This window comes from Gopherus flavomarginatus, chromosome 10, assembly GCF_025201925.1.
Source record: "Gopherus flavomarginatus isolate rGopFla2 chromosome 10, rGopFla2.mat.asm, whole genome shotgun sequence".
Classification (NCBI taxonomy): domain Eukaryota; kingdom Metazoa; phylum Chordata; order Testudines; family Testudinidae; genus Gopherus; species Gopherus flavomarginatus.
Window position 1 is genome coordinate 38,562,629 of NC_066626.1, and position 21,031 is coordinate 38,583,659.

Consider the following 21,031-nt stretch of genomic DNA (forward strand, 5'->3'; position numbering starts at 1 on the left):
ATTAGATCCACCCAACTGTGTCAATTTGCAGCTTTCTATGATAGAATCAGGGGCATGTCTTCAACATTGTTTTAGCCTTAACAGTGAGCTCTAAGACCATGAGGTACTTTGGCACTACAAGAAATTGCCTTTTTGACAGATAGCAAGTTATTTGTAGCCTTTGGGTGACTTCTTGATTTCCTAAGTGCATTGGTCTAATCAAGATAACTCAACCTTTTTGACATCTGCAATAAGGAATGTGGCATCCTCTGGCCAGTACGTTTTCTTCCACAACCTGTGATTGTGAACACAAGGTTTGATTCACATGGATCTCTCACCACTGATAAAGACATTAAATATGACAGGATAAGGAAGGACACAGTTCTGCACCAATATGTAGTTGCCCTATATGTGGCACTGAAACCCTCGAAGGGCTTCACCACTCTGAGCTGCAAGAGGCTGATGCTGATTCCTTTCTATGCAGTTCTATGTGCCCTGCACTGTTCTCTCTCTCAGATATGCTCCCCACCTCATCAGGCTGGCTGAGTATCTTTGGGTCTGGAAAGGAGATAGGAAGACCCTTGTGGACATTCTCTGCGATCATCCAGCATTCAAGGGAGCCCAGGACCTGGCTTGGGATCAGGATCTATCTTGCATACATTCCCAATGCGGTTCCTCACCATGAGGAGAACCTTCTGGAGAAACTTGATATGGAATTTTGCCAGGGGTCATTTCTATACATTAAACTAGGAAGCCCAGTGGCTGGAGATACTAAGCTGTGAATAGCTGTGTATTCCTTAACAGATATCAGGTTCTAGATTTTCTCCCATCTGTCCAGTGATGGTAAACTTTGGCCACAGATGTGTCTATATCCATCCCAGCTGAGCTATCTCTGTGGAAAGGATCAATGAGCTTTTCTTGGTGATTATCACAAAGCAATGCAGTTGAAGCAGCTCCACTATCCATTGGGTGGCACTGTATGCTGCTTCTTTGGTGGGAGCTCTGTTCAGAATGTCTTCCAGGAAAAGACAGAGGAGAGTGCTCAGAGATGTGAATCTGATTCTGACCAGACAAAAGGCTGAATGGCAGTATTTTCTACAGGTAGTGGACCACACAATATGCAAATCTCCATGGACACTGGTGACATGGATGTATGAGGCTGTGTAGATCTGCTATCTCCACTGAAGCAAGGAATCACCTTGGACGGGGTGCTACTTGTTGAGACTAGGATCTCCATCCTGAATCTGATCATTTTCATCCATTTGTTCACTCATTTGACAATTAGGAGGGCTCTGACTTCCCCATCCCCGGGTACGTTTCTAGATGAATATGGAGTATAGCCCTAAAAACCTCTCTTCTGAGGATATCAATTAAATTGCTCCTATGTTTGCAAGTTGGGAGATCTTGTTTAGCACTAGCTTGCATTTGGTAGGGTTGCTTGATATGGGTGATTGGGTGAGGTGAGGTTCTTAGTCTGAGATAACCTGAACTTATTACCTCTTTTACCCACTTGTCTAGTGAATAAAGCCCCTTCATCTGAGAAGTAGAATATTGTCTGATCAGAGGCATAGCCTTTTGTTGCCACAGTAAGTTTTAAGAGGTGTCACTGCCACCACCTATGGTTTTGCCATCTGATACAAGGGTCAAGGGTTTTCTTTGGCATACCTGTTGCTATCGTTCCTTTGGTACTTTTGTGATGAGGCTGGACAAAAGGAGCATTTCTGCCTGTTGGGCTTGTAATCCTTTCGTGAGGCACTGCATAGGATGGGAAAGGACTGCTTCGGTTTGGGTGCATTCCTCTCCACCTTCTTACCCAACTTCTCCCCAACTACGAAAGCAAGTGTGAATTTGGATAAGAACAGGATTTGAATTGGCATCCGCAGTCCAGCAGCATTGGGAGATGTGGTGTCCCACGGCTGAACTGCACACCATGGCCCTGGATGACCATCAATTTGCACCCATTAAGGCACCTGTCACATGCTGTTACATACCTGAAACTAGGAGAGTAGGAGGAGGGAAGAAGGAGTAAAGGTTGCTTGCCACTGCTCAAAAATCCCATATAAAAAAATAGAACTGGCAAAGGAAATGGTCAGGAGCAGTGGGAACTAATTGTGGCCACAGAGATACAAGTTCTAGCAGTAAGCCAGAGAAGGGGGAAGCCTGTGGTGACTGCACTACAACACTGAAAGAGGAGAACCACCTATATGTGTCAGAACAGTAGAAGATGATGGGCTGTAGAATACTACTATCTGCTAACCACAGAGAAAAGCTTTTCCACTTCTGAGTGCAACATTGTAGTGTAAATGAATCTAGACTGCAACTGAATGCTCTGTTCTTCCTGACATGACTTGCTCTGTGAAATTCACTGTTCCACTACTCAAGCTATACAGTGAAGTGATTCTTGATCAGAATGCAAGATAAGTTTGCCCTTCTGTGATAGAGGGAAAAATACAGGCAAAATGATCTAGAAAAGAATGGGTTTGGTCTTTGGAGACTTGAATGGCCCTACTAAAAAAGCTACAAGAACCCTAATCTCATTAAAAAACCAAGGCTGGGATTTTCAGAGATGCTTAAGGAAGCTAGGCACCCAACTCCCCTTAATGTTCAATGGAATTTGGACATCAAACACCCTAAGGCTCTTTTGAAAATCCCAGACTAAGCATTCAACGGTATAAACTACCCAGCACCAACCAGAATACAATTTAACAGTTAAAATTAGGTCTTCTAGTTATTTTAATAGATCACTGAAAATAGAGTAGGCCCCCAAAGCCTAACCCTGCCACAGAAAGGAGGGACTGGTGTGGTTGGGACTGCCTAATTTTACAACTGCAGCTTTGAATATTCAGCGTGTGTGTGTGTGGGGGGGGGGTACTTGTATTTCCCCAGTGGGCACTGCTTTCCATAAAATTAGTGGTGCAGGGGGCCATCCTGCAAGTGTGACTATGCAAGGCCACTCTGAAGACACGGTTCCTGGATTCTGAGTAGGAGGGAGAAAAGGAGAAAGATCCAACAGATGAAATTATTCTCTTAATTTAGGGAGAGAAATCAGTTTTAAACAAATGTCTGTATGGTTGATTTTAAAACTTTAATCTAATTTACATTAAAGTTAATTCTCCAAGCTGTTCTCTGGATCTTTCCATGACTGCTTGTACTACTAGGGAGTTGGGGGGAGAGGATGTGAACAAAAAGTGTGCCCCTTTCACAGGTACAAAGTATCATCTTTCAGCCCCTTTAGGGGTAGGTACATAATCATGGTGTTTGCCATACTACTCTGGCTGATTCCATGGCCTCATTTCCTGGGAGAGCTACCCAATTGGGTCCGCAGGATGTCCAGGCTTATGTCAGGTATCAAGAATATCCTCAAGTGGGATCTGAAGTTCAGTTGCCACCCTCTGCATTATTCTTGGTATAGTCAATGGGCATCAGGCAGGGATGGTGTGGCGGGGCAACTGCCTCATCAGGTGAGGAGGACAATAGGCCTATTGGTACCACCAGCAGTGATGGGTTTGGCTCATCTTCCTCCTTCGCATTTTCCAGCGGAGCCAGTTGCTATTGCTTAGTGGAAGATGGATGGTAAGCTGCGCACACAGATCCAATAGGAGCAGTATACTGGTTTGAAGGCTGCTTGGGGAGGATCCCAAGACACTGGGTATAGCAGTCTCGGAGGAGGGCGAGGGGAGCTATGGGGGTGGGCATGAGACCAAGACACTCTAAAAGCCTGTCCAGGCTAACTTCCCTTTATGGAGGAGATGGTTTATCCTACATATTGGATTCAGCAGACAAAAAGGGCCTGATCTTGTTCTATCAGCAATACTGTAGGTGCCAGTAGATGGAGACTCCATCTTGTGGACAGAGCAAGAGAGAAGTACTTCCTTCTCAAAGTAGATTCCTCTTTTGATGATGAAACACCCCTCAGAAGGGCTGGACCCGAAAGCAGAAGAGACTGGGTATGGCAGGGTGAAAATATGCTCCGGGGAGGTATATGTCTCAGTCTGTTCCAGAGTGCGAGGTGTCCCAGTAGCCAGTATAGCTGGATCTGGCTTAGTGGTCAGTAGGCTGGAGAAGCTAGTTTGGCTTACATGCTAGTACAGGTGGATCCTTGCTCCTGTGTGTCTTACTCATATGGCCAGAAGGCTTAAGCAGGCCTAAGACTTTATAACACAAACATGAAGACTCACCTGATTTGATAGGAGTTGGGGACCAGATCTGGAGGAAGATCTTTTCTTGTGTCTGTAAGAGTGTCTTACTCTTATGAGAAGCCTGAGACAGCAAATCTTTGAATTTATCAGATCTGGTCTTTACTCCAGAGCTCCTGCTTGGAAGGGCACTGCTCAAGGATGGAGACCAATGTACAATGAAGGTGGTCTTCCTGGCCTGAAACCAACTGGGGTCTCATGGCTTTCTGCATGAAATACTTGCTCAGTTGAAGCTCACATCCCTCTTGGGTCTGGGGAGGGCAGGAGCAGCTGATACTGCACTTAGTGGAGATGCTCTGCCTTTACTGCCTTGGGGAGGCATGTAAGTGGTCACCACTGACCAAGAAGCAAAGAAGACAGGAGACAGTTCTTAAACCCTGGAACTCTGAGCATAGTCCTTCTTCCAAGAGTAGGAAATGGAGAGGGTCTCCATGGTGGGGAAATATGAATCGAAATTATTAAAAAACACTAAAAACTATAAACCACTATATTTACAGATATGAGAGATAGTTTCAGACACAGAATTACAACCCAGGCCATGCAGCAGCAAGGAGGAACTGGAGAGGTGGTCAGGCCGCACCTTCTTTTATAACCTTAGTACTGATCAAGCAGAGACCTAGGATGTAGGCTCAGACCGTGGACACTATTCACAAGAATTTTTGGGCTCAGGTGACCCACACTCAAAAGAAGATTGTTTAAATCCAAACAAAAAAGATGCACTGAAGTTTGAAAAACTAATGCACTGGTGAATATTACGCTGCGTAAAATCTTTACAGAAATTTAAAAAATAAGTTCGACGCCAGTTACCTAACAGGGTCTTTCAAATATAAAGCTTTCACATAATAAAAATGGCATTTCCCATTAAAAGTTGGTTAAGTTACTCAAACCCAGAAAAACATCCTTATTTCTATACTCCTAAAGTAAGTGAACATTTTACCTCATTATACATGCATCTTAGCTAACTGATCTGAGGAACTTAAGTTAACTGAATCACTCAGTGCCTCAAAACAGACCTTTATGCATGTTCTATCTTATACTATTGTTCCTGTTCAGTGGTTCTCTTTGAGACAAACAATGTTTAAACTCTAAGTGTTTTTTTACTGCAATGGGTCTTCAGCAGAATAACAGGCACCTATTATATGTTCAGAGTAGGGCTGTCAAGCCATTAAAAAAAATCAATCACAATTAATTGCACTGTTAGACAATACCATTTAAATTTTTGATGTTTTCTACATTTTCAAAAATATTCATTTAAATTACAACACAGAATATAAAATGAGCACTGTACACTTTGTATTTTGATCACAAGTATTTGCACTGTAAAGAATAAAATATAGTATTTTTCAATTCACATTATGCAAGTAGTGTAATGCAATCTCTTTATCGTGGAAGTTGAACGTACAAACGTAGAATTATGTACAAAAAATAACTGCATTCAAAAATACAACAATGTAAAACTTTAGAGCTTAGAAGTTCACAAGTTCTACTTCTTATTCAGCCACTCACTCAAACAAATTTGTTTAAATTTTCAGGAGATAATGATGCCTGCTTTTTATTTACGTCGTCTGAAAGTGAGAACACATGTTCGCATGGCACTGTTGTAGCCGGCATTGCAAGATATTTACATGCCAGATGCACTAAATATTCATATGTCCCTTCATCTTCAACCACCATTCCAGAGAACATGCGTCCATGCTGATGACTGGCTCTGCTCGATAACCATACAAAGCAGTGCAAACTGACGCAGGTTCACTTTCACCGTCATGAGTCAAATGCCACCAGCAGAATGCCGATTTTCTTTTTTGGTGGTTCGGGTTCTGTAGTTTCTGCATCGGATTGTTGCTCTTTTAAGACTTCTGAAAGCATGCTCCACACCTCATCCCTCTTAGAGTTTGAAAGGCACTTCAGATTCTTAAACCTTGGGTTGAGTGCTGTAGCTATCTTTAGAAATCTCACATTGGTACCTTCTTTGAGTTTTGTCAAATCTGCAGTGAAAGTGTTCTTAAGATGGACATGTATTGGGTCATCATCCAAGACTGCTATAATATGAAATACATGCCAGAATGTAGGTAAAACAGAGCAGGGAACATACTATCCTCCCCCAAGAAGTTCAGTCAAAAAAGTAAGTAACGTATTATTTTTTTAACGAGCATCAGCAAGGAAGCATGTCCTCCAGAATGGTGGCCAAGGCATGAAGGAGCATATGAATGTTTAGCATATCTGGCACATAAATACCGTGCAATGCTGGCTACAAAAGTGCCATGTCTACACCTGTTCTCACTTTCATTTGACATTGTAAATGAGAAGCCATCAGCATTATCCCCTGCAAATGTAAACAAACTTGTTTGTCTTACCGATTGGCTGAATAAGAAGTAGGACTGAGTGGACTTGTAGGCAATAAAATTTTACATTGTTTTATTTTTGAGTGCAGTTACGTATCAAAAAAATCTGTATTTGTCAGTTGCACTTACACAATAAAGAGATATTATGGTACTTGTGAGGTGAAATGAAAAATACTATTTTTTATCATCATTTTACAGTGCAAATATTTGTAATAAAAACAAGTGAGCGCTGTACACTTTGTATTCCGTATTGTAATCTAAGTCAATATATTTGAAAATGTAGAAAAACATCCTAAAATAGTTAATATATTTCAACTGGTATTCTATTGTTTAACAGTGATATTAATCGTGACTGTTTTAATCGATTATTTTTTAGTTAATCACATGAGTTAACTGATTGACAGCTCTAGTTCAGAGAGATGTCCAGTTTGTAGTTCAGACAACAATATTTTTCACTTTACTCTGTTTCACTAATGACATCTGATGCTCATACCAGATTTTCTATATTTTAACAGATACGTTAATTAATCAAGTCACAGTAAACTCATTTACAACCTGTAGTTCTCATTTACTCTTAATGCAATTGGATGATTGAGAAGAGCACCACAGCACAATTAATGACTTAAAGTTGCTTTTTTTCCTTGACAGAGGTTCCCACACTGTGGGCCACAGATCACTTCTAGTCCACACACGTGAGCACTGCTGTCTGTGCTCCTCAATTTCACTCCATTCAGGATGCCTGTGAAAGTAAGGAGCAGCTGCCCCTAGGAGCTCTTATAAAAGAGGAACTCCCTGAGCCAGGTTGAAAGACAAAGCTGCAAGCTGCCCTGCCAGCCGAACTGCCATAGAAAAGGAGTCAAAACCGAGTCTTTGCTCCCAGGACAAAGAAGTGCTCTGAGGAGTGATTGAGAATGGAGAAGCAAGCCAACACAGCTTTGCAAAATGTTACAGAACACAATACTAGATTAAAAATAGGATGTCATTTCTGAAAGGTAGGGTTTGATTACTGCACAGCTACAAAACTGTTTTTACAAGTGTGCAATTCCTCCTACCAATGGAAAAGTAGTGAATACAGAAAATGAAGTTTCAATAGCGCTAAGCATGTGACAAACTTGAAGTCTCCTTGTAATTCCACAATGTAGCATATAATACATCCACTCACTGTTTTAAAGGGACACTGTCAACTTGAAATCTAGTCAATTTAAAGAAAGTTTAGTTTAAAGTACTACCACTGACCATGAGTCCTTCCCTGCCGACATGTGTTTTGTAAATGTTACTGTGCAAAAAACACTGCACAGTGAAACTGACTCTGCACAAAGTGCACTCAAATGCAAGTAGAACTATGACTATCATCTCCCTCTAATATTTCACTTATAATAATCTTAGGTGTTATTGTAGCAAGCAAATATTTCCAAACTACAATTTGCAAACTGTTGTCCCTTTAAGACCCCTGTAACTTTTACACCAGGGTAAAAATGCTAAGACTCTTAACACTGTATTTATTTTTTACATTTGTCTATTTGTAACAAATTAATGTATATGGCTATTTTAAACAGTAACCTGCAAATTCACATGTCATTAGCAAGGATACGAGGAGCATTCAATATACAAGAAAATGTACTATTTTGTTAGGTCCCTTCACAATGGCCATCATGCAGGATACACTGATAACATCAGCAACAGAACGATGCTGGGCCTCTCTGAATAGAGCGTGCTTCCAGTGACCAGTAGTTTACATATATGATACAGCTTTTCAAAGTTGCATTCTATTTGCTTTTGGATATATAATAAAATATTGAAGCAATTTAAAAAAAATTTGTGGGCAAACTTCTTTCCCCCCCCTTTTTACTCTTGCAGTATCAGGTAACAACAAAATACTACAGTAATTTAACTTCTGAAACATTTTCAGTAAACTTAAATGTTAATCCTCCGAGGTTTCCCCTAAATTTTGTATTACATACCATTTGTGATGTATCCAATGAAACAATAGTTCTTCTCTCATCTGCAGGACATTCAAGAGCACTAGAAACACTTGTTCCTCCTGCAAATGTTGGAAATATCAACTTAGATTGAAATAGTTTGTCCTGATCTTTGCTATCCACATTTAACTAAGATACACATTTTAGGTATGTGGCACATGTCACTTAGAAAGGTTGCGTGACACTGTTTCTTTGAGAGTGCATTACATTTGCACCACATTTGTGGGACATTCCCCTGGAGTTTCAGAATTTCTTGAAAGTTCATAAAAGGAGTTCCTGTTCAACTGCACAAATTCCACCTTGTAGTACCAAACATTCAGAGCGTAGGCTAAAGGTGGCCATCAAATTTCCCCAACCATCTCATTCCCTTCTTTTAAACCTCAGAATAGAACTTCAAAGAGGGAAAAGGAGGGTGTGGTGCAAATACAAAGCACCACCACCCTCAAAGAACCACAGTTACTGGTAAAAAAGCTTTCTTCCTTCAAGTAGCCACCACATGTTCCCGTTCACGAGAGTCTGAGGCCATGGCTACACTAGAGAGTTGCAGCGCTCGTGAGGGGGTTACAGCGCTGCAACTTAGGATGTGGCCACACTTGCAAAGCACGGCCAGCGCTGCAACTCTCTGGTTGCAGCGCTGGCTGTGCACCCGGTCGAGCCTCGGGTGTAGGGATTCCAGCGCTGGTGATCCAGCGCTGGTCAGCAAGTGTGGATGCCCATCAGCGCTTTTATTGACCTCCGGGGTATAAGGAGGTATCCCAGAATTCCTGTCCACAACAAACCGGAAGAAAGGGAGAGCTTGGAGTTCAGCCAAACTGCTTATTTAAAAAACAAACACAGCTCCTGTTTGCTGAGCGAGCGGAGGCAGGCAGGGGAATTACTCTGGAATGTTCACAGCTGTTTGCTTGAAGAGAGAAACAGCACGCTCACACGGCAGGGGGGGAGGGGGAAGTCCGTGTTGAGCAGTTGCTGATCTGGTCTGACGGGTATTTAGAAGTACATAATTTGCATTTAGTGAATGAGCGAGGAGTGGGGGAAGGGAGTTAGAACTTTTAAAATGATTGAAGGTAGGCACAGTCCTTAGAACTTGCAAGGCAGGGAGCTGACACAGTATCAACTCCAAAAATCCATTCTGTCTGTCTCCTCCACGCTCCCTGTCACATTCCACCCCACCCCCCTCTTTTGAAAAGCACGTTGCAGCCACTTGAATGCTGGGATAGCTGCCCACAATGCACCACTCCCAACAGCGCTGCAAGTGCTGCAAATGTGGCCACACTGCAGCGCTGGTAGCTGTCAGTGTGGCCACACTGCAGCGCTGGCCCTACACAGCTGTACGAACACAGCTGTAACTACCAGCGCTGCAAAACTGTAAGTGTAGACAAGGCCTAACTAGTAGTACAATGTCCCGGGAAAGTGGGCTGAGGAGTTCCAGTTAAACAAGAATCACAAAGCTGTCATCCTAAAGCAAGCATCAAATCTCGATGCCAAGTTGAGAGCACAGAACTGCATGAGTGTGTGAATAAAAGACAAGGTCACACCTCTTTTGACCAAGATATCAATCTAACGCATTTTTGTCATATACTGCATAGCAGCCAGCTCGAGACCTCAGACTTCTCAAAGGCTAGAGAGAGCACATAAAACCTAGAGATGAGTATATGAAATACTTGTTGTGGAATCTGACCAGAGGTGGGGTAAAAGATAGGTCCTACAAAAGGATGTAGCAAAGGAGGTTGAATTTGAAATTGAGCCCTTTTGAAAGAGGAAGAATTGTGAGTTAAAGAGGCAGATCTCAGCTACCCTTTTAATGGTCCTTTGATTCTCAAGAAGTTGAGGAAGGTCTTTAATAATATGGCGACGTTATTCACAGATTACGTGAGATAAGAAAAAGGAGTCCGCATAAAGTTATCCCAGGGAATTGAGAGCAAGCTCTTCATGTAATGTTAACTCTTGGTAGGTGAAGTTACCCTGTTCCTTGAGCTGTCCAGGTAAACCTGGAAGGCCAACCCAAATACCCCCAAAACAAAGACTTTCAAATCAAGAGACTCTGGAATATCCTCTAGCACAGAATGAGTATTATGCTGGAAGACACAGGCCCACTGACAGTTGTCACCTATATGGTCACCAAAGAAGGGTCAAGCCAGATTGACTCCTCAAGTTCTGCAATAATTAAAGAGACAGAGGCACCCTTGGAATTACAAGAGGCAGAAAAGGGGCCTCCATTCTGCCTATTGCACTCCCTGGATGTGTGAATGTTTTTCTTTTGTAATGGCACAGAATGCTCCAAGGCGGAGATTATCTCCTAGCCCCATTTTCTTACCCTTATATGCTTAAGGGCAAAGAAGAGCACAACTGAAGTCTCCAAAACTGTCAAGCTCAACCAAGACCCGGTTTCTGGATGAATAAGAGGCAAACTCAGCCAATGGCTTCCACAGAGCTGAAAGACTTCTGAAATGGGGAGTCCGTACAAACACACAGACTCCCTTGAGGACAGAGGCACTTTTGAAGTCTCCAGCACTGACAAATCTAGGCGCCAGACAGATGATGATGGAAGCGGTTTCCTCAATGCCAGAACTACCTCCAAGTCTGACATTGGAGCTTATAAAAGTAGTCAGTTCCAGGACTAAAGTCTTCTGTTTCCCAACACAGGACTTGAAAGGCCGCTCCATCTCTGTGCTGAGGACAAATCTGAGAGGGTTTGGCCACAAGGCCTTCCTTCATGAGAAATGTCAGGATCTGAATGTGCCTGTCTTTTTGAGCCTATTGTGTAAAAGTCCCAGCGTGTAAAACACTATACCAAGGAATGGTTTTCTTTGAGGCACATCAAATGCTTGGGCCCAGACTTCAGGAATCTGAACTGACTTGATGCTTCAGAAATGAGCCAAATATGACTCAAGAATATAACTGAGCAAACAAACTATCTAAAGTCTACTGTTTAAAAAGCCTCAACAAGATTATTGCTGAAATTACCACGAGAAAAATATATGCCCACAGCTAACTGCCAAAAAAAGGAGGAACTGTCTGCATGGTTTCCTTGTAACTTCTGTTCCCAATGTTTGGTGCTGCATGCTCATTCAGGCCCAAATGGAAACTGCTCTTCTAGAAGGTTCCCAAAGTGCAGCATCACTAGTGGGAATATGCAGAGGCCACCTCAAAAAAATAAGTTGCTCCTCTTATATAGTGAAACATTCAAGTGCTGACAGATGTAAAAGGCTTCCACTAGATTTCAGTGAACCAAGCACAGCAAATATGATTATAAATTCTATGGGATCTATTTGTCTTCAAAATTAGAGTAATTAACAACCTTGCCAAAGTCTTGACATATGACTACTACTTTAAACAGTACTTTATAAATATATACTCAACACCTCTAAATGCTCAAGTTACACCTGTGTAGAGTTGGCTGATTTATTGCCAGGACCTCACGCCCTAGCACTAGCCACTTGAATTGAGTTTAAAGAAATATGTAACTTTATAGTTTAAATTTTCCCTACCAAAATTTTTAAAGGTACAATACTCACCACCAAATGGTATTATGCAAAGATTATGTTTGCAGGCTAGTTCCACAATTTTAACTACGTCATCATGGCAACCTAATTAAGAATAAATAGATTCCAGTTAGAACAGGCTTTTGAACACTCAGCTTCAATTTAAGCAAACTTACTTGTCACCTACTAATTCTTTAGGGCTTGATAGTACCTTCAGCCACTCTAGTAGTGCCTTAGCCTCTTTTCAAAGTGAGGGCAGAGACTTTCAAGAAGAATAAATGGGCTCAAACAGACAAAATTGACATGAAGTGAAACAATACCACAAATATACTGAGGCTGTGGAATTATTCCAGGCTGAAAACAGCATCAGGTTTAAATTATACAGAAAGCACAAGACTCCTGGCCTACCCAGGGATCATCAACAACAGCTGGGGGAACTTCCAGAACAAAAAAGAGACAGACAGATGATTCAAATTATTCACTGTGTAAAGTTCAGAGGTATAATTTTTTTAATTTAATTTTTAAATAGGTATCTAAACTACATCTAGCTGAAAACTAGAGCCAATCTAATTGATGAAAAATAGCTGCAGTTTTAAAAGAGGGCAGTTCTTAGTGGATTTCTCTGAAGGAAAGGCTTTTTTTATGCCTCAGGCTCTGGAAAAAAGCTGTCATTTATTATAACACCAGCTACTTCTTTTCAGAAGCTACCCTTTGCACTATGCCTCTGCAACAGAAGGCAGGAGGGTGAAATGAGAGGCTCAGGTGTGCACGTGCAAGAGAATAGAATGAGTGCCAGAAAAAGGGTGAAATTAGGGTGGGTGCACTCAGGAGAGTGTGGAGGACCGGAGGGGCTGGTTTCTAGAAATTTTGGTGGTGCCCAGAACCAGCCCCCGCCCCCTCCAACTCCGCCCTCCACCTGCCTAAGGCTCTGGGAGGAAGTTTGGGTGGGGGAGGGGGTCTGGGCTACAGGCTCTGGGTGCAGGCGGGAGTAAGGGATGCAGGTATAGGAGGGGGTGAGGTGCAGGTAATTTGGGTGCTGTGTGCAGGCTCCAGGCTGGGACAGGGGCTGGGGCTGCAAGCGCTGCAACTGAGTCTGGGTGCAGGCTGGGCGTGCAGGCTCTGGGAGGGAGTTTAGGGGCCAAAGGGGAGGTGCAGGCTCTGGGAGGGGGTGGGGGAGTGCGGTGCTTACCTGGGGCTCCTAAGCAGGGCAGACTGGGAGTCTCCATGTGATGCTATCCCCAGGCACTGCCCCCACAGCTTCCCATTGGCCGCATGGGTACTTGAGGCAGGACACAGACCCACCCCGCCAAGGGGCTGCAGGGAGTGGCCAACAGCCACATGGAGCGAACAGGGAAGAAGCTGCTCAGCTCCACTGTGCTACCGGTGGTGAGTGGGGGCCCTGAGCTATTTTAAATGGCCTGGAGGATGCGCGGGTGGGAGCGCCCCAGTTCCAAACATTGCAGGGCAGGAATATTCCAGGTGTCCAGGAACCATGGGCCCATAGGATTTGCCGCCCATGTGGAGGACAAGGAGGGATTTCAGTGTGCATATGCAGGGGAATGCAGGGAGGATGTTGGTGTCACTAAGCATAACCCTACGTAACTCGGGAGGGTGGAAGGCCACAAGAGTATGGAGCCTTCCTGGTTTTAGGCCTCAGCAGACAAGAGTCCCTCCATGTTTGAACTTTAATTGACCTAAAAGGCCAGGTGTAACAGCCGTTATCAGTTGCAACAGTTTTAACTGGTCTAAAGCAGAAATAATGAGGCCTGTGCACCTTTAGCAGAAGGACAAGATAACTTGCAGAAGGAAAACTTACTAACAAGCTGCCGCGGCCAAGATTACTTAATGCACCTGCGCTTACGTAATTGCTATAGGGGGAGGAAGGAGGAGGAGGGAGGGGAAACGGGGAATTGCTAGTCAGTGAGAAAAGTTCTCATGGATATAAAGAAACAGACTGCTTGTTTTAGGTGTGCTTGATCTGAGTCAATCTCCCTGCACCGCTTTAAGGTCTCAAATAAACCTGGTTTGCTTCTCCACCCTGGTGTGTTTATTGGCGCGGCACACCAGGCGACGGACCCCCCCGCTGTTGCTTGGCCTCAGGCAGTTATCTGCCGGCAACAGTTCTTGGCGCCCAACGTGGGGCATTGAGGCTAAAATTAGCCTTGCCTGGATCCCTTCTGGTGGTCGACGGATCGCGCACCGGTGACTTCACTGGGGGCCTCGGTGGAGACGCGGTATGAGCGACCCCAGAGGGCACAACGGTGCAACGCGCTCGAGTAGTGGAGAAGCAGTTGAGGGCGACGGTGAGGAACCGGTCCCTTGGATAAGGTAGGAACAGTCCAGTGGTCTGGATTTTTGCCTGTTATGACCTGGGGACGCCCAGTGTCACCCTAGGATATGGGGCAGGGACAGAGTACAGGCAGGGCACAGTGTACACCCTTAGAATGCATTCTAGCGAATTGGGAAGTGCTTGGATCAGATCCACTAACTAAAAGCAAACTAAAAAGTTCTGTATAGTAGACTGGCCTCAATATCAACTAGAGGACCAGAAAGGTGGCCACCAGAAGGATCACTTAATTATAACACAATCCTCCAATTACTCCTGTTTTGTCAGTAAATGGGTAGCTTCTGAAGCTGTTTGTATGGAGAGCTCTTGTAAAAATACCCCACTGTAGCTCCAGTTCTTCCCTCTGTCTGGCAGAGTGCAAGGATCCAAAAGCAGGTTAGGGATAGTGCAGGGACAAAGGAGGGACCTGTTTAGAAAGGGGAGACCCTATGTCCTAGTGCACTCTCTCCCTGTTGTAGCTAAAAAGCAAGATCAGATGCAGAATGGTACTGGGGGGCAGTGTGAGTGACTGTTACCGGAAAACGCCCAGAGTACCCTGTGAAGCAAAAGCTCGTGACCAGGACTACTCTAACACAAGCCCAGTAACTAGTGGATCTTTAGGAAGTCCGACCCATGGTGGGCTGACTTGGCCTGGCATCGTCCGGTGAGGAAGCTGCCTGGGTCTAGGAGTGTGTGTACCCATCTTCCCTCCCCCTTTCCTTTCCGTGTGGGCTACTGACAGTCTGATCATCTCACTGGATGCAATCAGAGTAAGTGCCGCCGTCTCCCAGAGACTAGCCGACGCTCTTTGCTGAAGGGAGGTGTAGGAGGGTCGTGGCCATCCTCGTTAGCCTCTCCTGTGTGAGTACCCTGTAGGGAAAAATCCTTAGTTTATGAGCTGCTAGCACGGACAGGGCACCCTCCCTGTGTGTGTAAGTGGAAAATGAGTGGGGGGGGCAGTCTAAACATTCCACCTCACCCCCTAGGGTACCCCAGCATATTACATGTACGTACATTATAGTTCAACAACCTGCAGGTATTTAGAGAAATGGAATATTTACACGCGTGAAAATCCATCGAAACAATGCCCACTAGAAGGTACTTCAATCTAGATAAGATCATACATCAAAGAGGAGCGTTTAATCACCAAAAAGCCCTGACACAGCGTGAGCAAATTTGTCTATTGAGGAAAGGAACGGGTTAATTTAAAAATCATCTTGGCCTAGGGATGGAGGGGGGGGGGAGGATTGCTCTGCGTTCAAGGTCCAGAATCAAAGCAGACTATGCTAAGTACAAAGAAAAACTGCTTTCGGCCCCAGCTGGCTGTGAAGGAAAAATATAGACAGAGGCGAAGCAAAGGAAATACAAGTTACAGAATTGAGATTACATTTGCAAAGCTTAACTGTCCAGTAAGATCCAACAGTGTGCCTTTGTGACCCTGGAGTCGGTGTGGCTTGGTGACACCAAAGAAGCCACAGGCAGCCGACCTGGACTGGAATCTCTGAAAGAGACGACGCAGGAGATTCCAGGGTGTAAGAGAACAGCCCTCCCAAGAGCAGAAGCATGTTGGAAATTCTGGACAAGCTGTATACAGGATAATCTCCTGTCCACCTCTCCCCCTTCTATGAACGTTATACACAGAAGTGGCCAGTCTGGACGTACGTGTGTGGGTATGAAAGGGGCTTGGGGCATTAATATTTTCCTGAGTGATGTGGGAGCGTTCAACACTCTGTTGTTTTATTAATGAAGCTTTAAAATTCAGTTATATGGTGTGTTTTCTTTATCTTCCCCCAACGATCCTGTAGTGTCAGCCTGATCACCTGACACGAGGGATAGATTGGTAACAGAAATTTGTCACAGTTTGGTGAGCAATTAAGAAGGGGGAAGCCCTGCAAAATTTACAGCATCTATTTGTTTTACCCTTGTTATTTTGTGTTTGCTTTGCTTGGTACTGTTGGTGTTATATGTTGAGAACTGCATGAGTAAAAGTAAGTCCTAATAGGATAAGAAAACGCTATCTGGTTCTGTTCTGTTTAACCGGTTACTGTTGTTGTTTTTGCTCTGTTCATTTGGGCGTTAGGAGTGTGGGCAGAACTGAACCTCTTGTTCGTAATTCCTCGGAGTGGAAGCCATGTGTGCGAGAAAGTTCTGAGGTTGAATTGAGATCCTTCTGTCCCGTCCCCTGTAGCGGTCAGTGTATAGAAGTGGGAAAGTCTGGCTTAGACTGTAATTCCCTCTGCTCTCTGTGTAATTCTCTTTTCTGTTTAAGTGTCAAACAGATGAATGAGTCTCTGGCTAAACCCTCTAAGAATAGTCCTTTAAATTATATGTTAAGTAAATGGCCTTTGCCCAATGGGCCATGTGTTTTTGTCCAGGTGGCAAGCCTCATGAAGGAGGACTTGGGTAGTCTTGTGAGTAAAAATGTTTAAGAAAAAAGACCAGGAAGGGTGGGGGCTACTTGAGAAGCCCACCCTCCTAGCTAAACTGGTAGTGGAACAAGTTGGTGCCCATGAAAGGGACAGTTCAGCAAGAAAAGCAGGATCGGGCCCAGGCGGGCAGGCAACAGACAGAGAGATTGGAAAACAGGTTGGAAAACTTTAAGGGTGTAGTGGAAGGAAGGAGTCAGTAAGTGTAAGCATGGAGATTTCAAATACCTAGAACTTACTTGGAATGGTAATTTAAGTTAATAAAAGTGGCTGTTGGGAGACAAGCAAGTGATTTAAGGGAGAGTGAGAAGTTAACTCTGTAGTTGCTAAACAAAACAGCAGTTAAACTTTGTAAAAATGCTAAAGAAGAAAGTTCTTGGTGTCTGTGAAATGTTTGTAAATAAATTCAGGCAAAAAAATTATTGAATTGCAATCATTTAATTTGGCTATAAACAATTTAGTTAAATTAGCTAAAAAATGTATACAGTGTCATGTAATTAAAAACCTGGGCTGCCTATAAAACAAATACAAAAAACTATGGGGTAATTCCTCTGTTTTGCCTGAAGCCAACAAAAGTATTTGTATATTTCAAGCGATGATTGTCTGCCCAGAAGGGGTGGGTAGACCTCTCTTTTTTTGTCTTTCAGATAATCAGAGAAAACTGATGCCAGCTGAACAGCATTCAACGTACCATGCATTTACTGGCACAATAGGAATCATGTTTTGTGTTCTATGTTCTGTCCTGTGGTGTTTGTCTTGTGGCCGGAATTTTTGTGTTTAATATTTTTATAGAATAGTCTAGTTTAAAATCAAACAAAAAGGTTAAATTAAAATGCAGATATTTGTTTTGTTCAACTTGGAATACAAAGTGTTTGAATAAATCAGGAGAATGTAATATACTAAAGTCTAATGCATTTCCTTAAGTAAGGAAAAGAAATTTCATTGGCCAAACTGTTAATTGCAAAAATTGTTGTTAAAATTTGCATACCAACAGTCTTTAAAAGCAAAGACATAAAAAGTTAACCCACTCCCCATATTGTACATGAAATCTTTCTGGCTACCTCAAATTTCTAGCCAAAGGGCTGGGGATGGTGAAAGGCTATTGAACTAAAGGTTGTATTGAGTGAACACCTCGAAGTGGGTGTGCTTGTCCTGGCTTGTTGCTCCAAAGCTCTGTAATAAGGTTATTTTAGTAAAAGGGTGTGTGTGGCATATATTAAATAATAAGACTAATGTACTGTATAATAACAATGTTTATGTCTTCATTGTTGGAAAAAAGGTGTATAAGTAAAAAGTAAAAGTTTCCTTTGCAGGTTAAAAGAAGCCAAGAAGAAAAAAGAACAAAAAACAAAATAAATTAACTAAAAAAAATAAAATAAAATAGCAAGCTCAGGCTATAAATAAAACACTGACTCCATTCAAGAACACTGCTCACAGTTAAGACTTGGCTAACAACCAGGAAAAGAAGGGCTTGAATTTGCCCACGCAGCTATAAGATTTGCAAAACATTGCCAGGCACTAATAAAATGTGTTAAGTTTCTTTTCTCACAGGTAAAAAAGGGCTACCCAAAGACCCTAGCAGCCCTGCCACTCTTTGGAACCAGGAGACGGGATTGATGTAAAGGTCCACCGACGAAAGTCTGCTCTGGTTCCACCCTGAAAAGGCCCTTAAGTCCGGGTAACTACCAACATCGCTGTAAAATGTCAAAGACTGACTGCATGGACCCAAAATTCTCACTGCAAAAAAACCCCTCCACATCGGGAGAATTCTCCTACTGATGATTAGCCTATTTCGCCTTCTAGCTCCACTGTGCCTTTTGGACAGCAGGGAAAAAGTACAAGGTAATGTGCTAGTAACCTCTCCCTTATCCACTGACAGATCTACTGTGCCTTTAAATTTTTCTAGAAGAATCAAAACCATTACAGGGTTAGGTGCTAGTAACCTCTGCCCTGTAGAATGCTGCACGACTGTTTTGGAAAAGAAGGAACACTCACTCCACTGAAATTGCCAAAGTCCAGGAATTCCTAACTAGAAAGGACATTAAAAACTGACCCTGGTAAAAAAACAAAGAATTATACACTGGCGGGAGGACATTTGTGGAACCCATGCTTGAAAATGTGGTATTAATTGAAGCTTGGGGTTTATTCTACAGGCTGCGCCCTGTGTCCTGGAAAGTAACTAATAATATAACCCCCCTTCTATGCTATTAATGTCGATGCCTTTTAAAAGTACCTATAAATAGTTAAATAACAGGTGTATTATAGTACTACACCAAGGAAAGATGGTATTAAATATCACTAAGGCTAAAAAGGCATTGCAGTGAAATCTAGTATGTTTAGAAATTCGGGATTTCCTAAATTACCAGCTAACGGCCATTTGGAGTGATCTTGAGTACCAGACTTGGCCCACTGCCCTTACAAACGCATCAGAAATACCATCTGATCTGTAATCATCAAGACATACGTGGACACTTCCTGGGTGGAAGTGTGGCTTCACAGGGCGGGGTGTGCGCCCTTATAGGGGATGAATGCTGTACTTATGTCCCAAAAGACGCACAGGATATTAACAAGTACATCCTGTCAGCCAAACAGGCTTTTAAACAGTGAAAGGCCCAGAAAAGGAAACCCACTATTTCTAATTCCCTCTGGGGCTGGTTACTCAACCTGGGAGAAATAGGGGAAGGCATTGTTCACCTCCTGCTCACTGGTGTGGTGTTGTGTATTGTTACTCTTCTCTTGCTTGCTTGCTGTAAAGCACTTCAGCTTCCTAGAGCTAAATCACATGTTATCCTTTAAATGTGAGAACACTCAGCCAAAAGTTTGTTGAGTATTCTCAAAGGAGGGAGTTGTTGGTGTCACTAAGCATAACCCTACGTAACTTGGGAGGGTGGAAGGCCACAAGAGTATGGAGCCTTCCTGGTTTTAGGCCTCAGCAGACAAGAGTCCCTCCATGTTTGAACTTTAATCGACCTAAAAGGCCAGGTGTAACAGTCGTTATCAGTTGCAACAGTTCTAACTGGTCTAAAGCAGAAATAATGAGGCCTGTGCACCTTTAGCAGAAGGACAAGATAACTTGCAGAAGGAAAACTTACTAACGAGCTGCCACAGCCAAGATTACTTAATGCACCTGCGCTTACGTAACTGCTATAGGGGGAGGAAGGAGGAGGAGGGAGGGGAAACGGGGAATTGCTAGTCAGTGAGAAAAGTTCTCATGGATATAAAGAAATAGACTGCTTGTTTTAGGTGTGCTTGATCTGAATCAATCTCCCTGCACCGCTTTAAGATCTCAAATAAACCTGGTTTGCTTCTCCACCCTGGTGTGTTTATTGGCGCGGCACACCAGGCGACGGACCACCCCCCCCCCCCCCCGCTGTTGCTTGGCCTCAGGCAGTTATCTGCCAGCAACAAGGACTTTGGAGAGCAGAAGACAGAGAAACAGGGGGTATGAACTGTCTGCTTTGCATGACAAAGCACCTGTAAACCTAGTTAACTGATCAGTAAGCTCTGGCTGCTTTCATGCTGCTCCAGAATGACAAAGCAGCCACAGCATACTTGTGAATATGATCATAAAAAAGTTAAAATAAAAGATTCAAGGTTGATACTTGGCATCTTCAAATTAGAACTATTACATGGCAATGTCCTCTTTTGGTTTCTTGTACATGGTTCATGCATGAAACTTTGTAGATTTTTTTTATCTAGAAACTCCCAGATAAACTGGGTTAAAATGGCATTAAGGTTGAGAGTACATATCAATAATTCAGGGATGTATTTAATGAATTACAGGAATGTTGTAATTATTCCCAACCAAGTGCTAAAACCCCAGGAAATTCAGGAGTTACAATATGTGTGAAGTGTGTTGGTCATCAGTACAAAAAGGCACCCAGCACCAAGACAATGTTTAATCCTTTGTTAAAAATTGAGAAGTTGTATGCAGTCATTTGATTATAACTATGAGCATTAACCTTACAATGAAAGACTTATTTAGAACTATTAACTGAAATTAAAGACCTTAGCATGAATCTAACACTGCAGTGAATACCCCATGGTAACACAGAGATGAAAACATCTAGATTGAAAGGAAAAATGTAAGTAAAAATGACTACTCTTAAACGGTGAGACTGAAGCCATTTTTGACTCCTGGGCATTAACAATTTCAGTTTATTTATTGCAAGTTAATGACAAAGTGAGAGATATCCAACCAGTGTGACAGGACTGCTTCCCAAACTACTAGCCTTCTTTATCAGTCATGGGGAGCTACAGCAGCCAGAACAAAAGAAAAAAATAAATTTAAAAATTTTTAC

At 43.0% G+C, this 21,031-nt stretch overlaps 1 protein-coding gene and 2 long non-coding RNA genes across 6 annotated transcripts in view; 1 reads left to right on the plus strand and 2 right to left on the minus strand.

Moving 5' to 3' along the window:
• AGPS (alkylglycerone phosphate synthase) overlaps nt 1–21,031 on the minus strand; it is a 199,176-nt gene that overhangs the window by 111,277 nt on the left and 66,868 nt on the right. For all 4 annotated transcript variants that reach the window (XM_050969017.1, XM_050969018.1, XM_050969016.1 and 1 more), the window contains 2 exons: nt 12,012–12,083; nt 8,479–8,558 (listed from right to left, as the gene is read on the minus strand). In XM_050969017.1, coding sequence (XP_050824974.1) covers nt 8,479–8,558; nt 12,012–12,083 — 152 coding nt within the window. The remainder of the gene's footprint in view (nt 1–8,478; nt 8,559–12,011; nt 12,084–21,031) is intronic.
• Nucleotides 13,545–19,950, minus strand: LOC127058822 (uncharacterized). The gene is made up of 2 exons (XR_007776468.1): nt 19,781–19,950; nt 13,545–13,752 (listed from the first exon to the last, which is right to left on the minus strand). It is a non-coding gene; the product is annotated as an uncharacterized LOC127058822 (long non-coding RNA).
• LOC127058817 (uncharacterized) lies at nt 14,196–18,087 on the plus strand. The gene is made up of 2 exons (XR_007776462.1): nt 14,196–14,306; nt 17,345–18,087. It is a non-coding gene; the product is annotated as an uncharacterized LOC127058817 (long non-coding RNA).